General features: G+C 50.9%; 1 protein-coding gene across 2 annotated transcripts; it reads left to right on the forward strand.

Moving 5' to 3' along the window:
* Positions 1-15288: 15288 nt before the first annotated feature.
* GNPNAT1 (glucosamine-phosphate N-acetyltransferase 1) lies at positions 15289-21242 on the forward strand. 2 transcript variants are annotated; one of them, XM_065636438.1, is made up of 6 exons: positions 15289-15372; positions 17329-17516; positions 18230-18292; positions 18926-19053; positions 19532-19593; positions 20032-21242. In XM_065636438.1, the coding sequence occupies exons 2-6, from the start codon at positions 17345-17347 to the stop codon at positions 20177-20179; spliced, it is 573 nt and encodes a 190-aa protein (XP_065492510.1). In that variant the 5' UTR covers positions 15289-15372; positions 17329-17344; the 3' UTR covers positions 20180-21242. The 2 variants fall into 2 exon arrangements, with proteins under 2 accessions (XP_065492510.1, XP_065492509.1); XM_065636437.1 differs by having other exon boundaries at positions 15310-15372; positions 17334-17516.
* Positions 21243-22628: the final 1386 nt, after the last annotated feature.

The raw sequence follows: 22628 nt of genomic DNA on the forward strand, positions 1-22628 counted from the left end.
CCACCTAATGCCGAGGAATAACCAGTGTTGCATTCCTGTAGTCTGTGGTTTCAAGACTATGTACAAATGCATTTTATTTTAAATAAAAGTCAAATCTTTTATTTAATATTCAGCCGCCGCTCCTGGTTTTTGTGTTTCAACTGTGGTATGGGAGGGCTATAAGTATTAGGTTGGTGCAAAGGTAATTGTGATTTTTGCCGTATTCACCTGACTTCTCTCCAACCAATTACCACTTCTTGAAGCATCTCGACAGCTTTTTGCAGGGAAAACGCTTCCACAACCAGCAGGATGCAGAAAATGTTTTCCAAGAGTTCATCGAGTCCCAAAGCACAGATTTTTACGCTACAGGAATAAACAAACTTGTTTCTTGATGGCAAAAATGTGTTGACCGTAATGGTTCCTATTTTGATTAACAGAGGTGTATTTGAGCCTAGCTATAATGATTTAAATTTCACAGTGCGAAACTGCAATTACTTTTGCACCAACCTAATAGCTCCCAGATGATGCAGCCACCCCGTGCCACCGCGCCAGCCCGGGTGTAAAACTGCGCTCAAAACTGTGCTCAATTATGTTGATGAGAAGGAAAAGTGATCTATTTGCAAGTCGGGCTTAAAATGATGTATTTCAGCCCTTCAAGTGGCGGAGATGCTGCGGCTGCAGGGGAACAGGGATGCCGCCCGGGCAGGGGCAACGGCGAGGGATTCACCCACCTGTTCCATGCCCAAAAACGCCTCGAGAGAGGGGCTGGGGATGCTGCTTGGCCACCTCTGGTCCATCTCCCGGTGTCAGGTTGTCCCATCCCCACATGGCACCGCGGCAGTGGGGACGGAGGGAAGTGATGTAGGACAGTAAAGTGCCAGCAGCGGGCAAGGGTGGCAGCTCGATGGTGTCCCCAGGTCCTGGCAGGACAGAGAAGGGTGGTGACAGCAGCATCTGCAGCATCTTCTCGGGTGTGAGCTGAGTTTGCTCCTTGTCCTAACTGCTGGGGGACCTTAAAAAGAAGAAAAACATCACCTCATCACCTGAATCTTTCTTTAATGCAGCCAGTTATGCACCTAATGTGTAATGACTTTCTCAGCTAAATAAAATCAAACTTAGAATCACAGAATAGTTTGGGTTGGAGGAACCTTCCCAGCTCCCCCAGTGCCCCCCCTGCCATGAGCAGGGACATCTGCACCAGCTCAGGTTGCTCAGAGCCCCGTCCAGCCTGGCCTGGGATGTCTCCAGGGATGGTTCAGCCACCACCTCTCTGGCCAACCTGGGCCAGGCTCTCACCACCTTCAGCATCAAAAATTTCTCAGAGGAAATCATGCATTTCCCCATTGCTGCTACATTTCTGCAGCAATCCTCTCTTTTTTTTGCACCACGTGCTCCCATACAGGTCACACCCTTGCTCAATAAAACCAAGAGGACGGGGTGGCCGGACGGTGCCGGGCGATTCCTCCCGCTATTCCCACCACAAAGGCAACCGCAACTGGAGCAGAGGTTTGCTCAGGACGTGCCAGGGATGTTCCCAACCCTGCCCCACGCCTGCGGGCTTGTTTTTTTGGTGCTGGCAGCTCCCGGCTGCCCGGCAAGTCCAGGCAGGACCGGCAGAGCGGCAGGCACGATCCTGGCAGGGATTTTGGCTGGATGCAGGAGCGGGTGAGGCCATGAAAACGTGCCTGGCCTGGAACAGCACCGAAGCTGGGCGTGTGATGGGGTTGGCTCGCCGAAAAATATTTACCTCCTATTTCACAGCCTGAGGTTATGCAGGTTGGGGAGGTGTAAAGAGTGGGGAGAAGATGCTCCCCCCGTCCATCTATGTCCAGCTGCCTCTGCAGGGCTCTGCTATGCTGAATCGCAACCTAATTTTGCAGCTGGGGGAACGGATAAGGCAGGAAATGCTGAGCAGAAAAACAGAGGAGGTCGGGGAAGGGGCATGGGAAGGCAGAGGCTGCTTCCCACCGCAGCCCTTCCCCGCACGGCCCCCTGAGGACGGGGGACGGGAGAAGTTGGGCGGAACATGGGGAGCGATGTGGGTGCTTGCAGGAGGCTGGGAAGCAGCGATGGGGTCACAAGAGGCTTTGAGGTGATCCGAAGGAGGCCGCTGAGCTTTCTAAGATGTCTTTCCTTTCTCCTCGGATGAAAAAATGCAAATAAAATTGAGCTGTGGGAGTGGAGGGGGCAGAGAGAATGAAAAAAATAATAATCTGTGGTTTACCTAAAGTCTGGAGAAACACATCAGGTAAAATAGAGCACGAAGATAATCTCAAGCGCCAGGATGGGAACTGCCGCACGCCAAGGATGGACACAGGGTGAGGAAGAAGCCGGAGGAGCATGCTGCAAGATGGTTTGGGGAGGGAAGTGACAAGGACAGGATGGACAAGCCACCCCAGGGACAGGCGGCCGCAGCAGAAGGACCGTAGGACAAGGAGGACCACGGTGTTCGCTCTGCTGCTCTTTCCATCATCGTCAGACATCGCTGGTGGGGTGATGCTGAGCCAAAGGGAAACCAAGACGTGGTGGGCGCAGAGAGTTTCCAGCGATGTGCTGGGGTGAGGTGTCAGGAGCCCGGTGGCTTTGGGGGTGTTTGGGCATTAAAGGCAACAACGGAGGATGAGGAGGGTCCTGGAAAGCCGAGGTAACGCAAACCCCAGTTCCCGCAGCATCAGGGAGGCTTGTTCTGCTGATGCAGTGAAATCTGGCTGTGGCTGGAACTTTTGGATAAACAGAAAGAAGTAAACCGAATTAAACAACAAAAAAAAGCAAAACCCAGCCTGTGGGTGTCCACAGCCTTCTGGGGTGACTCAGCCTCGGGGAGGAAGAGCAGAAACCATCTGGCATCCATGAACTGGTGGCTGTCCTGGGGGAAAAAAAAAAATTATCTCCAATTATTTTGATAAGCACATGATGGGGAGGGAGGTTCAGAGCTAACAGGGCTGCTTAAACCCCAGTTTAACCAAAACACGCCCGAAGACGGGATTACTCCAGCCTTGCAACAGCGAGCAGGGCCGGAGAGGTGGATGCTCCTCCCTCGCTGACCCTGCTCGAGGACCTTGAGAGGGAAAAAAGGAAAAAATAAATCACTCCACTGAAAGGTACTGATGCAAACCGGCTGCCAGGGCGAAAAACCACTTTTCTTAATGCAGGCAGGGGATTTGCATGATGTCTGAGCGAGGGACGGGCTGGGGTGTCAGCGAGGATTCATACGGCTTTTTAAGCCCTAAGTAATTTAATATCGTGCAGACGGGCAAGTCACAGAGCGGTTTTAAAGAAGGAATGGCAGAGTTTTGTATGGGGGAGAGATTTGCAGATTCAGGGAGATTTAAAAACAAAACAAAACAAAACAAAACAAAGTAAAAGAGGAATATCTCCAAAACCAGGTGGCCTGCAGCGAGGTGGGGTGCAGAGGCACATCCCACTGCCGTGAATTGATGGAAAAGGGACATTTGGGGAAGATGTTGGGTTTTTGGGTGGGTAATGAGACAAATTGACCCCGAGGAGGGTCGTTGCCTGTGATGGAGACACACGGGAGCACGGGGCCGGTTTCCAAGGGTGCTGAGGGAAAGCTGTGCCCTATGGGGCGGCCACCGTGGCAGGGGCTGAAGAAAGCTCATCAAATTAATCTGTAATACAATCAAGCCAAATGAGTCATTTCGGTGTCCCAGCCCAGCGTCCCCAGCACGCTGGGGAATTTCCAGCCTTCGGGCTGGGAAGGGGCTCCCGGTACCAGCTCCCCGGGGCGGGCTGGGTGGAAAGACATCTCCCAAATTCCCGGTGCTCACACCCTGCGGGGATGCCAGCGCCTTCCCCTGCCTCATCCAGCCCCTACGAGCCCCTCGCTTGGTCGAGCATCAGGGGCTGGAGTCCAGCAAACCCAGTGGGGCTGGGACCAGCAGCATCTTTCACCCTGATTTGCCCCATGTGCTGCATGAGACGGGCCCCGGGCAACCCCGCGGGCACTCGTGGCCACCGGGGATTTAGCCGGCATTGACCAGGGATGCAGGAAACCCAGACCAGGCATCGGCAACGCCAAACAGGATCCGACCCAGAGACAAAAGCACACTCGGATGCGAGTTACCTGCTCCGGCCCAGAGAAACCTTCACTCCCTCCATGTATTAACCCTCATCTCTGATGCAGGAAAGGATGGTGAAGAGCCAAAGCCCTCAGCGTCGGCACCAACTCGGACAGCACGAGTGGTTTTATCAGCCTAATTAAATTCAGACTGATCGGCGACCACGCTCGCGCGGCTCAAAACCTTTCTGGAAACCATTGGGGGTTTTTATTTGTTTGCTTTAAGTATCATAAAAGCACCGTATGCTTTTATTTGCGGCACTGAGGCACTAAAGAGATAAAAGATCTATAAATATCTGCTGGATGTTATAGATTAAAAAGAATAAGTGTCTCTCCGCTGGCGTCTTTTCCTGTAAGCACCAGTGCAGTGCGGTCCGGGCAGCCCGGCCGCGCTCCTGCTCCCTTCCGACTGGCATCCCAGCCTTTCCTTTGAAATCCTCTGCATCCCTCCAGCTGTTCTACAGATTTCAGGCTTGAGTCTCCCCCCGCCCCAGGAACTGCTCCTTTGGTTTCTCTTAAGCTCCCCCGTCTGGTTTTCATCACCGCAGAACGCAAACGGGGACTTTTCCCAGGGTGTTATCGAGGCCGCGGGGCTGCGGTGCCCCAGGGATGCAAACCTGGACCTTCCTCACCCCAGCAGCTGGAAACTCACCCAGGAAACGCCATTTTAAGAATGATTAAAAAAACCAAATTCACCACCAAAAAAGCTGTTGGGGAGCCTACATCGGCTTGATCAGCAATTTATGTGATCCGTGTAAGAGGCTGTTTACACTTCGGGGGGGGAGATTCTTTTTTTAGCCTGACACCGGAGCATCAAAATATTTTCCTAGAGCCCAAGTGACTCAGAAAGGCCAATGCCATATTTTACAGTGACTCAAATATGTAAAAACCTGTCAGATACTGAAATCATTCAGAAAGTTTTCCCTCTGATCCACAGTTACGACAAAGAGCTGGAAGCGGAGCTGCCCTGCACTGTCGGCTCCCGGCAAAGCCGCAGATCCCCGGCTGGTGGGAAGCCTCCGGCTGGAGATCTCCCACTCCCCCTCCTCTGAGAAAGCAGCAGTTTGAGCAAATAATGCATTTGCTCTGGGATTTTTTTTTGCGGTGGCTTTTTTTTTTTTTTTTTTTTTTTTTTGGCTTTTGGTCAGCAGCTGGTCAGCCCCTAATGAGCAAACTGGGCTTTGATTTCCTGCCTGGGAAAGGGGGAGTGTAAAAGACATGGGAGAGGATCTGGGTTAGAAAATTGACTCACGGCTGGGAATCGCTCCCTTCATCGCGTGCCTGGGGACGTGTCCTAGAGGGAGGCACCGGATCGGCTTGGGGACAAGTAGGACGGGAATTGCAGTGGTGCCTGGAGACAGTGAAGCCCCTTGGCCCCAGCCTGGCTGACACCGCATGTCCCCTCGCTGTCCCCCAAACCAGCCTGGCACTGGCCAGGGCTCACAGACTGGGACAACAGCAGCTCTGTTATTCCTCTTGTGCAATTCCTTAATCCCTGGGCAGAGCACTGCGGAATAAACCCATCTGAATCCTGCCCAAACCCTTCACCGCCACGTTTCCAGCTGGCTCTGCCTCCTGCTCGCCCAGGGCACAAAGCTCCGGGGCAAACCCAGCAGTGGGGATCCCACAACCAGCTTCCCGACATTACATCTCCCACACGGCTCCTCTCCATGCCTGCTCCTCTTCAGGCTTTGGAACGCACCATGTCGAGCATCCTGAACGCGATCTGCAGCACCTTACCGCAGCTAGGGCAATCATTAACCCAGCCCTGGCACTACCCCCTGTCCCTGAGATCCTCATCTCTGTCCAACCCCTCCAGGGATGGTGACTCCAGCACTGCCCTGGGCAGCCTGTTCCAATGCCCCACAGCCCTTTCCAGGAAGAAATTGTTCCCCAGATCCAACCTCAACCTCTCCTGGTGCAACTTGAGGCTGTTTCCTCCTGTCCCGTCGCTTGTTACTTGGGAGAAGAGATCAACCCCCTCCAGGCTCCAACCTCTGTTCGGGCAGTTGCAGAGAGCGAGAAGGTCTCCCCTCAGCTCCTGTTCTCCAGTAATTGTCTGTATTGTCTCTCCCAGGTGACAAGGATGGCCAGACCTCACCTGGGACACATGGGGAAAATCAGGTTCCTGGTTTCCCTGATGGCTCTCAGCAGATTTCAGCAGGAGAGCAAACAAAGAGCTGCTGTTTGCTAGCAGTGACCCTGACGAAAGATTTTTGTGTGTTTTGCTTTTGCCCTGACAAGGCAGTGAGGGCGAGGAGGGCTCTGCAGAACGGTAAACCTGGAAAGCAGCAGCCCAGAAAGTCTTGGGAAGGCTCGAGGTGTAATGCTGGGAGCCGGGAGGAAACTGCAACAGGTCTGAGACCAAACACAACCCAAACAGGAGATGTCACTTCCTAGAGCCTGGGGACGATGAGACCAGCCTGTCCCCTCTGCCTGGCTTCCCCCACAATGACAAACAGCCCCCACAGCAAACACACAGTAAAAATGTCCTCAGCCAGCCCAGACCCCATCCCCATCCCGGCCTGTCCTGCCAGAGGGACAGAGCTGCCCCGAGGCCGCCTCCAGCCCCTCTCCGTGCTGTGTCCCATCCTGGGCGGCCATCTGGAGGGACCACATCTGATTCACATCGCCCCGCAGCTGAAAATCACGTGGCAGGCGCTTCAAAGGACACGGCCTGAGAGCCAAGGGGCTCCCCTTGAACTCGATGGTGATGGCCGCAGGGTCTGGGCGATGGCCGGGGGCGGCTGTTTTTATCTCCTGAATGTTTTTCCCCTTCCCATAAACAGGAGGAACGGATGGGAACATGTCTGAGACCAAAGGGGAAATGACGAGGGGTGTTAAATCTTCAAAAGCACCCAAGTGCCAGATCCTGGAGGAGATGCTGGGAGCAGGGAACGTCTCTGGCGGGGGGAAACGAGCTGAGCACCAGGCAAGCACTTCTAACATTTTTCTCTTACGCAGTTGCAAAAAAAAAAAAAAAAAGAAAAATTAAATACTTTCTATGACCTAAAAGATCAGCGGACCAACCCTCCCAGCCCTGCAACAGCAGCACATGGCAGAGATGAAGAGCCAGGGTACCCCGAGGGCTGAGCTGCCCCGGGCTCAGTGTGGGGCACAGGGCAGAGTCCGACCCGACCGCCCCCCCGGCACCCGCAGCCAAAGCCGGTGCTATCTCAGATGTCCACACGGCCTGGGAACAAGCACATCTGGAACCAGCGCCTCCCAAATTGTCCTTCAAATCCGCTGCGGCCAAGCCAATCCCAGCCCCTTAACGACTCTGCTAATTAATGCAGAGTTCAAAAATAGCCCTGCAGGATTTCCTGCCTCCCCTCCCTCCCCTCCAACTGCACCGCAAGGTAAGAGGAAGGAGGAGAAGCTCGTAAAGCAGAATTAAGGGAAGATGCTCCGCAGAGCCCATGGTACATCCCTGCATTATCGCTCTCATTTCATTTGAAGCGGTCCCCGTCCTTCCCCTCCCCGTGCCCACCCAAAGCACAGCTTGTCCTTCCCATCCCACACATGCAACATGCAGGCGTAAGCACTCCAAGATGTGCTGGGCTTCATTAAATTCAGGTTATTAAATTCCTGGGACATCCAGGGTGATGGGGATGCAGGCAGAGTGGCAGGGACCTCACCGTCTGCTCTGTGGGAGCGCGTCCAGACACAGAGTGAGCCGAAATCTGATGTATAATAACTCCATTCGGAGAGAAAAGGGGTGGGCGGGTGCGACGGGCCGTGGGGGACCATGGCATAGCTGAGTACGTTCCCCGTCACCTGGGACAGAGGAGGGATCAATGCCTGGACATGGGGATGGCCTCGGGCAGGTGGCCCCAGGACACCAGAGCAGGTGTCACTCGCTGTGGCGGTGGCACGGTGCTCGGTCCCATGGGTGTATCCCTTTCCACCCCTTTCCACCCCCAGCACCAATTGCCACTCACTGGTGTCACACACGAGATTCGTGGCCATCCCACGGGCGATACTCCGAGCCCTTCGCTCAGGGTCTTTTCTTCTGTCGTTATTTCCTTGCTGACACCTGGAGTTTCACTCCTCCCCTGCGCTTCCGAGGGCACAGACAAGTTCAAATCTGGTGGGCAAACCAGAACAAACACACATTTCGTCACGGTCCCCCTCCCATTGCTAAATTCCCCCCAGTCCGAGAGACTGCTCTCCGCACCCACGCACTCTGGCTTTCTTTCGTTTCTCTTTTTTTTCCAACAGCAGATCCATCTGCGGTTTGGTCAGAGATGATAAGAGCTGGGAAGCGCCTCTCGTCACATCCAGACCCTCTGCTCATCCCCAGCCAGAACGGACTCCACCAGAGCTGGGGGTGTGTTGGCCACAGTCCCCCCACCGTGTGCCATAGGAGGGGGGGGGTCCTTCAGATGGAAAGTTGGGACTGCTCCCCCTGCTCTCCCCGCATCTGGCTGAACCTCAGCACGAAGGGGTCAAGGATCAATCCAGGCTGGGGGATGGAGGGATGGAGAGAAGCCCTGAGGTGAGGGACTTAGGGGTGCTGGGGGATTGAAAGATTGGACAGGAGCCAGCAACGTGCACTTCTGCAGTGCTGGGCCAGCTCTGGGTCCTCAGCACAGGACACACATGGACCTGCTGGAGAGGGGCCAGAGGAGCCCCAGGAATGACCCGAGGCTGGAACAGCTCTGCTGGGAGGACAGGCTGAGAGAGCTGGGCTGTTCAGCTGGAGAAGAGAAGCTCCGGGGAGACCTTAGTGCGGCCTTTCCATACTTAAAAGGGGCCGATAAGAAAGATGGGGACAGACTTTTCAGCAGGGCCTGTTGCGATAGGACAAGGGGTGATGGGTTTAAACTAAAGGAGGGAGATTCAGGCTGGACATGAGGAAGAAATTGTTGCCCTTGAGAGTGGTGAAACACTGGCCCAGGTTGGCCAGAGAGGTGGTGGCTGAACCATCCCTGGAGACATCCCAGGCCAGGCTGGACGGGGCTCTGAGCAACCTGAGCTGGTGCAGATGTCCCTGCTCATGGCAGGGGGGTTGGACTAGACGAGCTTGAAGGTCCCTTCCAACCCAAACTGTTCTGTGATTCTCTGATGGAGGATGTGAATACATCCACACATGGAGGGACAGATGAAAGAATGGAAGGATGCATGGATGCTGGAAGGATGGATGATGTATGGGTGGGGTGAAGCCACTGGCACAAACTGTGGTACCTTTTCTCAATGGTCACCGGCTGCCACAAGTTCCGGTTGGTGTCCAGGACCATCACCCAGGCAGGGAGCTGGGAGCATCATGCATGAGCAGCCTCCTCCAGCACAGCCCGTGCTGAGCCCTTAGCAAACTATCGAAGTTTCCACAGCATTGCTGATCCGCTCCAGGCATAAGAAAGCCCCCGTGTTTCCTCCTCCTGCCCTTCCCAGGCCCCCACCTTCACTGCCCAGCTGCTCAGTCTCTTTCCAGCTCCACAGGACTCCTGCCCACACCGTGCCAGCTCTGGGCACAGGAATCAGCCACTGGTTTGTTGGGTTTTTTTCTCTATAACCTTGGAAATTGGAGCCCAAAGGAACATCAGCTTCAGCTTCTGTTTAACAACCGCCTCTTATCACCGCTCGCACAGCGCAGCCCGGGCAGAAGATGAAGCATTTCCACCGCGATGGATAAACAGAGATCGAGCCTGCCCAGCGGCTCACACGGCAATACTGTCTCTGCCCGCCCGGCTGCCCGGATTTGGGGTGTGCTTCTTCCCAAGCGCCTCGTTCCCCGGCATGGTGCAAAGTCTCAGCCCGTTGTTAACCACTTATTTCCAAATTATTGCACACTTTGTCCCAGGAGCTGAGGGAGCATCGAGGCTTTTCTGCTGGCCAGGGCGGCCACACGTGAAGCTGCTGTGCTGGGACTCACGTACAACCGAGGTGCGAGAGCTCCCTCCTGTGCAGCTCCTCTCCAAAGATCTCGCTGCTCATCCCACCCAGGCGGTGATTTTGTCTTCAGGTTTCAGATGAAAAGGAAAAAAATTCTTCCTGGAAAGGGCTGTCCGGCATTGGAACAGGCTGCCCAGGGCAGTGGTGGAGTCACCATCCCTGGAGGGGTTTAAAAGACATGGAGATGAGGTTCTCAGGAACATGGATTAGTGCCAGGGTTGGGTTAATGATTGGACTCGATCTTGAGGGTCTCTTCCAACCAAAATGATTCTATGACCTGACAGATCCAAACCCCAGCTGCAGAAAGGCCAGTTTTTTCCCTTAAATGTACCCCCCCAGCATCATGGAAGGGGAGGACAAGAAATCAGGGCTGTATTTCCTTTGAGAAAGCTTCCATCCTGAATTTAATCGTGCTCAAAGAAATACAACCTTTGGGAAAGACAAGAAGGTCCTTCTGGCCCGCTGATGGGATGCTGGGTGAGACAGTGTGTTTGCAGAGACAATCACTAGCTAAATGCCATCTTGGTGCCACCAGCTTGTATTTGGTGGAAGGGAAAAGAGCTAAAAGCTGTTATTTACTCACTAACCCACCCAGAGAAAATGGCTTATTTAATCCACAGTGCACTTATTTTGTACGAGAAGGCTGAGGAGATCTGTCACCCGCAGTACTCTGCCTGTGGCTGCAGAGAAAATGTCCTTTTACCTGCAGGGACCATAAATCTGTGGAGTTACCTGCAACGCTTGCACCCTTGTACCCACTGGGCACAGGCCCAGGACACTTTGGGATCAGAAGTACCATCTCGGTCGTGTTCCCCATTTCGCAGCTTGAGGCCAGATCTCTGCTTGGGGTGATCTGAGGCTATTTTACATCTCACAAAATAGCCGCATCCAAAGGAGGGCAATAAATAGGTTTCTTGCTGGAGCTGCTTTCACACGTTTTTTAAGCCCTGACTCAGACTTTGAGCTGGGATGTTTGAGTATTAACAAGGCATGATGCTGTTTGCCTCAGGTGGGGATTTTCTCCATTAAAAAGAAAAAAAAAATGCTTCTAGGCCATGGGCAGGAGAAACGAGAAAACCTGAAGACATGAACAGGCACTTAATTCCACCTTCTGCTTCCTTCTGAAAGTGATTGCTGGGGCAGGGGGATGCGTCACACCTGTGGTTCCTAACATCTGCCCTGCAGTTAAATTACATTTACCTTCTTGGTTAAAGATGGGATAATTATTTCCAGCGAGGCAGACACGTTCCAGATGCACTTCTCCTTTCAGAACTGCACTAATTCTGTCATAAACCCCAAAGAAATTCCATTTCCCAGGTCCCAGGCAGCCATCTGGATGGCGGCAGAGCTTTGCCAAAGACTGCCAGGTTTTGCCAATGACTTTATTAATTTCGAGCAGGTATTTAGTTGCTCGTTATCCACCCACAGGCAACATTTGGGGAGGGACAGCAGCATCTTTCTTTCCTCTGGCAGACAGATGGGGGATAAGCGGGCGTTGCGTCCTCCGCAAAATCCACATGCCTGGAGGTGGTTTTTGCAGCTTTTCTGCAGATATTTCCACCGCTCAGGATTTATTGGATAGAGCCCGATCTACAAGAGGTCTAAAAGAATCAAAGCGGCTGGTCCCTGAGGTACACCGAGCCCCAAGTATCTGTTTCCAAAACAGAACATAAACAATTTCATTGTGGCAAGGATTTATTCGTTCCTACTGCCTTGTGTCATGGAGCCAAAGGAAAGGAGAGCGCTTTTCCTCCCCTCGTAAAGCAGGGCGTGTTTCGGATTCAGACATCTACATCGAGTGCATGGCTCCTTTCCCATCTTTCTGACTGTCCCGAAGTCACAAATTTGCAATTTACCTGCCCTGTGACTGCCTTGTTCCAGCGCTGGCAAATACTGAGCAGCCAGAGGGTATCACTTTGCTTTTTTTGGTTTGTTTCGGTCTGTTTTGTCTTTTTTTTTTCCTCTGCAACAAAATACGCTGAAGGGGAAACGGCAGAGAGATGAACGCATCCGTGACACAAGTGGAAATGTGTTATTTCAACTTTTCCCCCTGCTCTTCAGCAACCAAATCCCGGCCTCAGAGGTACCGGGGAGATTTATCTGTTGGCTGCTGTGAATCCTCACTGGCCCTTAATTATTTGACCTTTAAAAAGCCACTGGGTGGGACTTGGAAGTTCCTCCAGGAGATGTGAGAGCTTGTAGGCGGCCACGTGCCTTTTTCCAAGCTTTCTGGTAAAAAGCGGAGCCTGTTTTGCACATGGACTCTCAGGAGCCTTTGCTGGCCACCTCTTCTTCAAAAGCTCATAAGAGCATCACCATCTCCTTCCAATGTGGTTAAAATTAGCGGGTTTTTTCCCTATAGACCATTTGCCTGCTCTGGTTTAGGCTCACGCTGCTACGAAATCCATGTGTCTGTCCTCAAGCCAAGCTGAAGTTGGTACCTGTGGCAGTAAATAGGACAGGACTGGTCTCCAGAACTAAGAAAAATGACCCTGCAAGAGGTTTAACCAAACCACAGGATTTTTTTTTTCCCTCATTCTGCAATGTTTCGCTGTGGCAGAGTAGGAGCTCTGGAGGTCAGGAGCTGAGAATCACAGAGGACAGCACCACTCGGCTATTAAATACCACAGGACAAATGCACCTCTCAGGTCAGGATGTCCCTACACAGCAAATTGCCGGAAACTGGGAGGATTTATCTGGATAAGGCTTGTCCAAAATTCACCGTATCCTCCACGTGAGTCCAGAAATTCTGCTCCGAGCCTCACTGGGGAGAGCTGGGCTGACCCCATGTGGTCACCGCCTCGTTATGGCATGATTTTGTTTCTAACGAGTCGTGAATTCTCAAGAGTTACTCGGGTAAAACACAAAATCTACCTCACATCCATAAAATTTTTCCATCGAGGAAAAGGCACCATGAAGGGAGTTTCGCTAAACCCCCATCTATCACTTTTCACGCAGTGGACATGTGTCCGCGCTCCCAGTTTCCCTGTTTAACTAGCCCACCCAGCGCTTCCTCGCTCCTTTTTGTGCACAGAAGCAGAACATATTGTTCATTTTCTAGCACAAGTGGGACCTCCCCACTCCTCTTAACCCCTCAAAACAAAGGAACTAGAGAAGCGACAGGAGGGGAGAAGCTCATGCAGTTTGTGCCTTTTCCTTGCAATAAAAGGTTAATAGTTGCAATAACCCCCCCCAATGCAGCCCCCAGCCCTGGAAAAGCTCGGGGTGACTGTTGCCCCCAGATTTGGGGTGTGCCCGAGCCCAGGGAGGTTGGTGTGTGTGTCAGCTGGTCACTCTGGGCCCGAAGAAGTAAAAACTAAGTCATGTTGATTGTTTCCACACTAGCAGAGAGTGATTCATTCTGAGGGTAAAGTAACGGGGAGCGGGGGGAGAAACACGGAAAATGAAAATCACGTCTCAGAAGCACGTTGTACAATGATCTTGTTTAGCAGACCAAGTGCTCCAGGCTACGTGCGGGACCTGACCACAGCTTTTTATAAAACAGTACTCAAGATGATCTCTAAGTTGTTTTTTCTTTTTCTTTTTATTAAAAAGGAAGAAAAACTCCTCACTAATGCTCCCCCACCAGCCTTGGAGGCTGAACAAAACCCATCCCAGCACAGGACAGCGGGTCTTCTCCAAGGGGAGCGATGGAGCCTCTAACAAAGCCCCGGAGATGAAAATTCACAAAGCAAGCGACGCTTTCATGACAACAGCTGCTGCCACCTTCAATTCCTCAGGAGAAAAAGGAACCTTTGTATGGCCCTTTTATCCAAGTTATCTCTCCACAGGTACTCGTGAGCCCCTCCTGAGCTGCAGCTGGCCCTGGATTAAAAGAAGCTGCCCTCCAAAACCATCAAGCAGCATCCAGGAACTCCAGAGGCCAGACCCCAGTGGAAACACAGGGAAATATATGCAGAAATATATGCAATTTCACCCTGTGAGCTGCTGCTTCTGAAAATCATCATACAGACCTTCAGTGACTTCAGGTGGCCTGGGCCTCAGTTTTACCTTTCTGCCAGAAAAAAAGGATTGCAGTCAGTCAAAACAAATACTAAAATCCTTGCAGGAAAGGCAGCTGGGAGAAAAAAAAAATAAATTAAAAAACAAACCACAAAACCAAATATCAAGCTGTAAAGAGAGAGCAGACATGGATGAGAGGAAGGTGTGGTATGACAAAGACCCCCACACACACCCCATGGAAGGAGGATTCACTCCCCATGCTGAAGGTCCCTGCCACCTGCCTTGCTGCTGAGGGGACACTAGTTCTGGGAGACGGAGGGACTTTCCTTCAGGCATCAGTCTCGTCAGGAAAACTGCAAACGTCTCGGCCTTCGTGCCCCTGAGGTGGAGGGCAGTGGATCACGAGGCCCAGCCAGACTCGCTGCCCTCACCCTCACTCCCAGCAGGGCCACCCCCAGGTGAAAGGGCTGGGGGGTGATGGGGAACTCATAGAATCACAGAATGTCAGGGATTGGAAGGGACCTCGAAAGCTCATCCAGTGCAATCCCCCCACCGGAGCAGGAACACCCAGGTGAGGTTACACAGGAAGGTGTCCAGGCGGGTTGGAATGTCTGCAGAGAAGGAGACTCCACAACCTCCCTGGGCAGCCTGTTCCAGGCTCTGGCACCCTCACTGTGAAGAAGTTTCTTCTCGTGTTTAAGTGGAACCTCCTGTGTTCCAGTTTGTACCCATTGCCCCATGTCCTATCACTGGTTGTCACCGAGAAGAGCCTGGCTCCATCCTCCTGACACTCACCCTTTCCATATTGATCACCATGAATGAGGTCACCCCTCAGTCTCCTCTTCTCCAGCTCCAGCGCCCCAGCTCCTCAGCCTTTCCTCACACGGGAGATGCTCCACTCCCTTCAGCATCTTCATGGCTGCGCTGGACTCTCTCCAGCAGTTCCCTGTCCTGCTGGAACTGAGGGGCCCAGAACTGGACACAATGTTCCAGACGCGGTCTCACCAGGGCAGAGCAGAGAGGGAAGAGAACCTCTCTGACCTACTGACCACCCCGCTTCTAATACACCCCAGGTACCACTGACCTCCGTCCTTCGGCGGGAGGAACGAGGCCCATCAAAAGAACGCACCACCCACCACACCCGCCATCTTGCCCCGCGCCCGGGGACTGGAGCGCCACGTGACAAGAGGGGCGGAGCTTCTATCGGGGAGGAGGCGTGGTCACGCAGCCCACCACCCAATCAGCGCGCCGGGGGCGGGGCTGTTCCCGACAGTCGCAAGGCGGGCGCGGAGTTCCGTGCGCGTGGAGGCGAGGCGGGGCCGGCGGGCGGCGATTGGCTGCGCGCTCGGCGTGCGTGCGTGCGTGCCGGGCCCCGCCCCTCCCCTCCCGCCACGTCCGTGCGGCGCCTGCGGCGGAGCCGGTGCGGGCGGCAGTTGGTGCCGCGGTGTCGTGTGAGGGTGAGTGCGGGGACACCCCGCGAGGGACGGTGTGAAGCGAGGGGAACCCCCGGGGGGCTGGGTGTGAGGTGAGGGGACCCCGCTGAGGGGCTACATGTGGGGTGAGAGGATCCCCGGCACGGGTCGGGGTGTGGGGACCCCCCGAGGGGTGTGAGGTGAGGGGACCCCGCTGAGGGGCTGCGTGTGACGCGGTGGAACCCCCCGAAAAAGACTGTGTGAGGGGTGCGGGGACCCACTGGAGGGCTCAGGGGGGCGTCCCGCCCCCGTGGGGCCGCTCCGGCCGCGGGAGCTGTGGGGACCCCGCTGAGGGGCCGCGCTCGGGGGGGTGCGGAGGCCCCCGGTTCCTCAGGTGCGGACCCCCCCGGTTCCTCAGGTGCGGGGCCGTCCCGCCGCCCGGGGCAGGGCCGGGCTGTGAGGCCGGTAGAGGCCTCGCCGAGCACCCCCCGCCCTGTTTTGGGGTCCCCGCCTCGGGCAGGCGGATCGTTTCGGCCCCCTCCGGATACCGCGGTCCTCCCCGCCGGCTTCCCGGGCGGAGCACAGCGCGGGTCGGGGCCAGCACCTGCGCTCGGGGTGAGCTCAGCGCTGGAGGGGGAACCGGCCACCCATGGAAGCAAGCTGGAGCTCTTATCCCTCGAGTTTTAGTCATTTTTGTAATAGCCGTTGCCTTTTAAGTCATATTACTGAGTCCGGAAAATGCGTGAAGCTTCAAACTTCTTCCTGCGCCAACCGTGCCAGAGGTAGTTTGAAAAATGACTCTTAGTTTATCACTTTATCACTTCAAAAATTTTGTTTCCTTCATGTGCTTTTCTACTGCTGTGTGTGTTTGGTATTCAGTAACACCAAGCTGAAATTAATTAGATTTATTTTGTTCTGTACAGGGCACTATTCGAATGTTACAAACATGAATTCTAGGAAGGCTTTGTAATGGAACTGGGTGACAGCAATATTAGAATAATGCACCTAGGAAAAGAGATACCAAACGTATTGCTGGAACCGGGGAGACTTCAGTTTTGTTTAGTAATGACATAATTAATACACTAGTGACGGACTTGCACTTATCAGTGTGGTCTGATCGCTGAAGCTCTGGGCTGGAACTCGGAAGACCTGGATTCTCAATTCTGACTCACCCGTCTATGTTTCTTTGCACATCATTTTTCCCGCTGTTTCATTTTGAAAATTCATGTGGGATGAGAATTTGTATTGCTGTTGAATCACTATAACAGCAAGGTTTTTTTACTTACATGTGCAAGACTGAGATGGGAATGGGGATTTAAAGGCCAGTGTATACCAGCAGGTGGCATAAAAATTGATTTTGTGGGGTTTTTTTTTTTTTAAATAAGTTTTTTCAGTTGGGTTTCCAGAGCCACCTTCAGTTTTGAGGCTCGCATGCTGCAGTTACACTGAGATGCTTCATCACTAACCTCTGTACTTTCTCTGGGCAGCTTAACAGGGCTGGAAGATGTCTTATTTTCAAAAGTATTCATCCCAAATACATTTTTCTTTCTGATGTTTATTTGACCTGTCCAACAGTGTGCGCCTACTGTATTTTTAAAGTTAATTCAAAGATGTATAAAGAACTTAGTGTCGGGAGAACTTCCCATGATACGTTCTGTTCATACCAGAAACATGACCAGGTATTGCACAGGTGACAAAGAATTCTTTTCCTGTATCTAGGAATTAGGAAACTGTATCTCTTTGCTTCCTCTTGTCCCTAATTCCAAATAATACACAATTCCCGGATCTCTCTTTAATCATTAACAGGTGTCTCACCGTCATCTTGGCAGTTCTGCCTTTTACCTGTTAATGGACAACAAGGCTTTAGAGCTGCGATGGCGTTCGATTTTGTAAATACACGGAGCAAACACGACTCTGTGAGAAATGCGTGTGAGCAGGTGTATCATCTGTATGTTCCCTTCTTGGCTGAGATACCAAATATTTCTGTGTGTTCCGTTCCAGAACAGCTGGTGCAGCCATGATGCCTGTTGCAACCGTGATGCCTGACGACACGCCGATGTTTGACCCGAATATTCTGCACGAACTTGACTGGAGTGAGAACACGACAACGTTTTCTCCTGCTATTTCTCCTTTAGATCCAGGAGATGGCCTAGTTTTGAGACCACTTTGCACGGCTGATTTAAATCGAGGTACAATCCTGTTTAATGATAACGACAAATAAAGCTGGGTGCTGAACTAGATAGTATGTATTTCTGCATGATGCCTCCATAGATTAGGATTGGGCATTTTATCTGATTTGTGTTATTTTTATCAGTAAGGAATTTGAGCGATTGGCACCATGGATTGGTGCTGTGTTGAGTGACCTTCAAAATTTGTTTTACCGTTTTAACCTCAAAAATAATCTTAAAATTCAAGTCAAGTCTTTCAGATAATCCACAGCTTCGTATTCACCACAGCTTTAGAGAGGGAGTACAGTTGTTCATACTATTCCTGTTAATATAAGAGTAGTGTGAACCAGTGTGTTATCCTTAGTGTACAGAGACTTCCTCAGTTCTGTAACTTGGACAAAATATTGTTCTGAACATACAGCTTAATATCGCATAATTTCAGGCTTATACTTTTCTTTCCTGAATGTATGCGCCTTCTGCACTCAAGCTGCAGTTTTCTGCTGCTGCATTAGCTGATTCTCCAGCATTGCTCAAGGCAGGAGTTTGATTTGAAGATTACAGTCTAGTTCTACACTCTGCAGAGCACAAGCTTTTACGTACCCCTGAACTGGATGGTGCCGTGGGGATGGACGTAAACTCTCCAAACGGCCATGTCGGGTTGTTCTGTGTTAATTGTGTGTCTCTTTCCCTCACTGAAGCGTTTTTTTCTTTCCTCCCTTTTTTTTTTTTATCAGGCTTTTTTAAGGTGCTGGGTCAGCTGACTGAAACTGGAGTTGCAAGCCCAGAGCAGTTTATCAGTGAGTATATCATTATTTCTTGACATTTCCATCGAGGTTGCTGGGAACCAGAGGATACTGATGCTGACAGCAAATCTACTCGGGTGTGAGGCTCCCAATTGCCCAATGCCAGAGGAATTTATTAGTTTGGGTCCCCTTTGGCACTCAGTGTTGCAGCTATCTCAAAGGGTTGGGACAGGCCTAAATTGGAATCCTGCTTTTGAGACCCCGCTTTAGATTGCTAGCAAAAGGGCCTGCTGGGTGCTGGGTTGTTTTGGCTGAATTATTGCAGCGCTGGTAGCGAGGCAGAGGCTCGCCTTTGATCACAGCTCCACAGTGTCCTGAGCTTGCGTCACTGCTCATGCTGAGATGTAAGAAGACTTAGAAGTACTGTCACCTTCGTCGTAGCACCTGTCTGCAGGGACTCTGGGGAGGGAAGGTTCCCTTGTCAGCTAAGGAAAAGGCTTTTGTTTAATTTCTGCTTTTTTTTTTTTCCTTGTTCTCTCTCTGGGTTAGTCTGACTCTGGGGCTTTCAGGTTCTGGGGTTTTAGGCACATCTTCCTGATCTACATTCACAATCTGTTGCAAGCGTTAAGACTTCACAGTAATTTAATCCGAGATTAGCGGTGACTGTTCCACTGTCTGCTCCCACAGAAACCTTTGAGCACATGAAGAGATCTGGAGATTACTACGTCACTGTCGTAGAAGACACAAATCTTGGACAGATTGTCGCTACAGCAACGCTGGTGATAGAACATAAGTTCACTCACTCCTGTGCAAAGGTAAATTCTCTCACTGCAGCTGTAAAGTGAGGAAAAAAGATCCTGTCCGCAGACTCCGCGCATGTTATTTTTATGGTGTGATGAAGTACGTTCTGCTGAGTCAGCAACAGAGGCACTTTAAAAATATCTCCCATCCTTGGGCGCTCAGCTAAATAGGAGGAGGAAGCGCTGGCTTTTCTTCGGGGAAAAAGAGCAATTTGGTGTCTGTCCCGTTCAGCTTTTGAACTCAGGCTTGGTTCTGCCGGAGCAGATGGCTGCGGATCTCGCAGCTGGAGTCCCAGCTGGACATGTGACAACAGGGAGGGAGAGGGACACAAATCCCTCTGCGGGGAAGGGCTGTGGCAGCAGCACAGCTCCTCTTGGGTGCTGGAAGGGGCGTCACAAGCATGTCGACCGCAGAAAATCCAAGCATAAAATGTAGAGCAGTGGGGAAACTCCCACAACAGTGTTTGACTAACACTTTTCTGTATTTTCACAGCGAGGGAGGATAGAAGATGTCGTTGTCAGTGGGGAGTGTAGAGGAAAGCAGCTTGGGAAACTGTAAGTATTATATTTTGCCACCTTTGTTCAGTAACAGGCAGGTATGCGGTTGCTTTCTGTCCCCCCACCTCACCACACAAGCTCAGAACCTGGCAAAAACCGCTCGGCAGACCCCCGACAGCAGGAGTTCAGCTTTGTGGGTTTGCTAGGCAGATCCTCCCAGTCAGACCAGTTAAAAGAGTTTAACCAGATGGTGTCACCAGCTGGCAGAGCGAAGCCAAGGTCCTTAAAACAGTAGCAGAAAATTATCTGCAAGACACTGGTACTTTGCTCTTTTTTCTCTTTCCTTGTGATAGCAACTATAGTGTGTAGTGAAAAAAACGCAGAGTGCTGTAAAACTTCAGTATTGTAGGTCTGATAACGTTAGCTAATTAAATGTTAATTAATCTTGCCTTCAGGGACCTTTCATTTATCTCTTGCTTTTGTGTCTTTTTTCAGGTTAACGTCCACTTTGACGTTGCTAAGTAAGAGACTGAACTGTTACAAAATTACGCTTGAGTGTCTGCCAAAAAATGTGGATTTCTATAAGAAGTTTGGCTATTCCGTATCTGAAGAAAACTACATGTTTCAACGGTTCTTTAATTAAGAACTTCTAGTAATTTTTTTTTTTTAAAGACTTTTGGTGGAGGAGCTTGTGCTACAAACATTCTCTTCGTGGAAAATTGATATAGTTTATTGCTGCAAATATAACAATTCCTATAAATAATGAACATGAAATGTGTAAATCCTGCAAAAAAAAATTACTGACGCTTTAGAAAGGTCCTTTGGGTTAGAAAATAAGCGCTTAGAACTAATTTTTACTACTGTTCAGTCCAAGTGAAGCTTTTTTGTTCTAGCTGAGTTACAAAGGACTCTTGAGAAAGGGATGGTTTTTAACCAAAGGTATATATTTTTATCTCAGATTTTTTCTTGCCTTGTATTTTTCTAAAGGTTTGCTCTTCTTTTCTCGGTAGCCAAAGTGCAGCTGGCGGGATTGTTCTGTACTTGACAGAAGGACGACGTAGCTCGGGTAGGGATGCTTCTCGTGTGGAATTAGCGATACAGAACGGGCGCTTGTTCTGCTCTTTCCACAAAAGTGCTGTCGGTATTAGCGTACCTCACATTTTATAGGCACTATTTTCTGAAACTGAATTTGTTACTATGCTAAAGCTGATATGGATGTGTACTTCTCACTGCAGGGATCCTGCACTTTAGCTGATAACTTTGTTTTCAGGATAATTACTTGTTTCCTGACACAAAAAGAACCCAACAAGAAAATACCCAATAGTTTGCTGCTGTTTTGGAGCATCCCTCTTGCTATAAAATTGGATTATTTTAGCACTTTTGCCAGCAATGGCAAGCAAATAACGTACAAAACCCTGGTTTTCAACAGTGGCGTTTTGTGCGGAGAGAGTGACAAATCCTACATCTGTGACTCGGGCATTATAAATGCAGAAAGGTTCAGCCAGAACAGCCAGTCCTGTTTGTGAACAGTTGGGCCTTACACAGTGTCCTTTCATTGTGGTGTGGAGAGCTACTTAAAGCTGTGGTGGGGCTTCTATTTAACGTTCCTGATGGTACTCCACTCAATATAGTGTTTCCTTAGTGATGTCTGGTTTATTTATTGATTATTTTTTTTAAAAAATCTTTGTTTAAGCTGAATAAATGAAGACTGCCAAATGTATCTGGTTTTTGTATTGCTGTGTTGTACCCAGAGTAAGTGTGCACCTAGTGTCTTTCAGACCAGTTGCCCCTGCTGCAAATACCCTTTTGTCCTTTCTCTGGACTGAAAATACCACTTTTTGAGACTCCACATGGGTTTTAAGCGTATGTCCGATGCACATCTGCACCTTCTCAAGTCTGGCTTCTCTGCAGCAAGTCTCCAAAGGAAAGTCCCGGCTTCTTCTGGTGATGGAGCCTTTCCCTGCAGGCAAACTCTCCTGCAGCCAAACAGCTTCATGGCTACTGACACCAGCCCAGGGCTGCCAGGACCACCTAGACAACACATCTAGGAGCCACTTTTGTGGGTTTCCAACCCCCTCCTGCCCCCATTTTCTTAGGGGTGTTTGTCCCAAGGGAGAGCTGGGCCTTCCCCAGATGTGCTCTGCTGACAGAACATCCAAGTGGCTTGAGCCCCAATTGCCAACTAACTGTATAAAATCAGCTACTGCTTTATGCTGGCCCAAGCTGACTGAGGTGGATTTTCTTGCCTTTCACGGTTTTAATTAATTCTGAATTTCTACTAACTTAAAGTGGATTATTTGAATTCCAGTATATCTACACCATCTAAATAGCTGCAGGAGCCCTCATTAAGAGTTAATGAAAAGATTAGTACAAGTGAGGAGCAGGCGACTGTGTACCCAGCTTAGATCATTGTAAAACAAATGAATTCAGCAGAAAGCTGGGTTTTGTGGCTGCATGACAATGTCCCTCTCTGCTGGGCAGAATCCAGCTCATCAGCATCTCTTGAACTTTGAAGGGCTCTTTGTTCTGGCCCAGAAGTGATGTGAGGAAAGGGACTGTCACCAGGAATCCCTTTGGAGGAACATTGGGTTGTGGGTGTAGCAGTGTCCACTGACAAATGTGTTAAACTCACCAAATCTATATGCAAATTTCAGGCAGATGCTGTGAAGCTGTTACTTCCGAGACTGGGGACTTAAAAATGCTCCTGGTTCCTGGCATGGCCTAGCCAGCTGGATGAACACCTTGTATGCAGGTCTATATATTTTAAACTGTCACAGGAACCAGGAAAATGTCACAACAGCACTGAACAGCAAGAGTTTGTGTTAAAATATATTATGCATCTCCTAAATTGAAGAAGCCCTGTTAATTTATCTACAGTAAAATTGGCTCAGCAGGAAAAAGCGAGACCCCCTGCTCAGGGAACTAAGGAACTTGTCAGAAATCAACCGTAAGAAAACTACCATCTTCTCTGGAGGTTTAGTGTTACCTCCTCCTTGGGATTTCATTTTAGGGGTAACAGCTCTTCCCCCGTGAGGATGAAAACTCAGCTCCTTCACTCAGCTACTCTAAGGGCACAGTGAGGGAGCCCTGCT

The sequence above is a fragment of the Caloenas nicobarica genome, chromosome 5, assembly GCF_036013445.1.
Source record: "Caloenas nicobarica isolate bCalNic1 chromosome 5, bCalNic1.hap1, whole genome shotgun sequence".
NCBI lineage: Eukaryota > Metazoa > Chordata > Aves > Columbiformes > Columbidae > Caloenas > Caloenas nicobarica.

Bases quoted from the DNA above. Each gene is read 5' to 3' on its own strand.
- GNPNAT1 (XM_065636438.1), top strand. From the start codon at position 17,345: ATGATGCCTGTTGCAACCGTGATGCCTGACGACACGCCGATGTTTGAC. The intron at 18,293-18,925 runs GTGAGTATATCA...CTGCTCCCACAG, and splicing joins AAGCCCAGAGCAGTTTATCA to AAACCTTTGAGCACATGAAG. The intron at 19,594-20,031 runs GTAAGTATTATA...GTCTTTTTTCAG, and splicing joins GGAAAGCAGCTTGGGAAACT to GTTAACGTCCACTTTGACGT.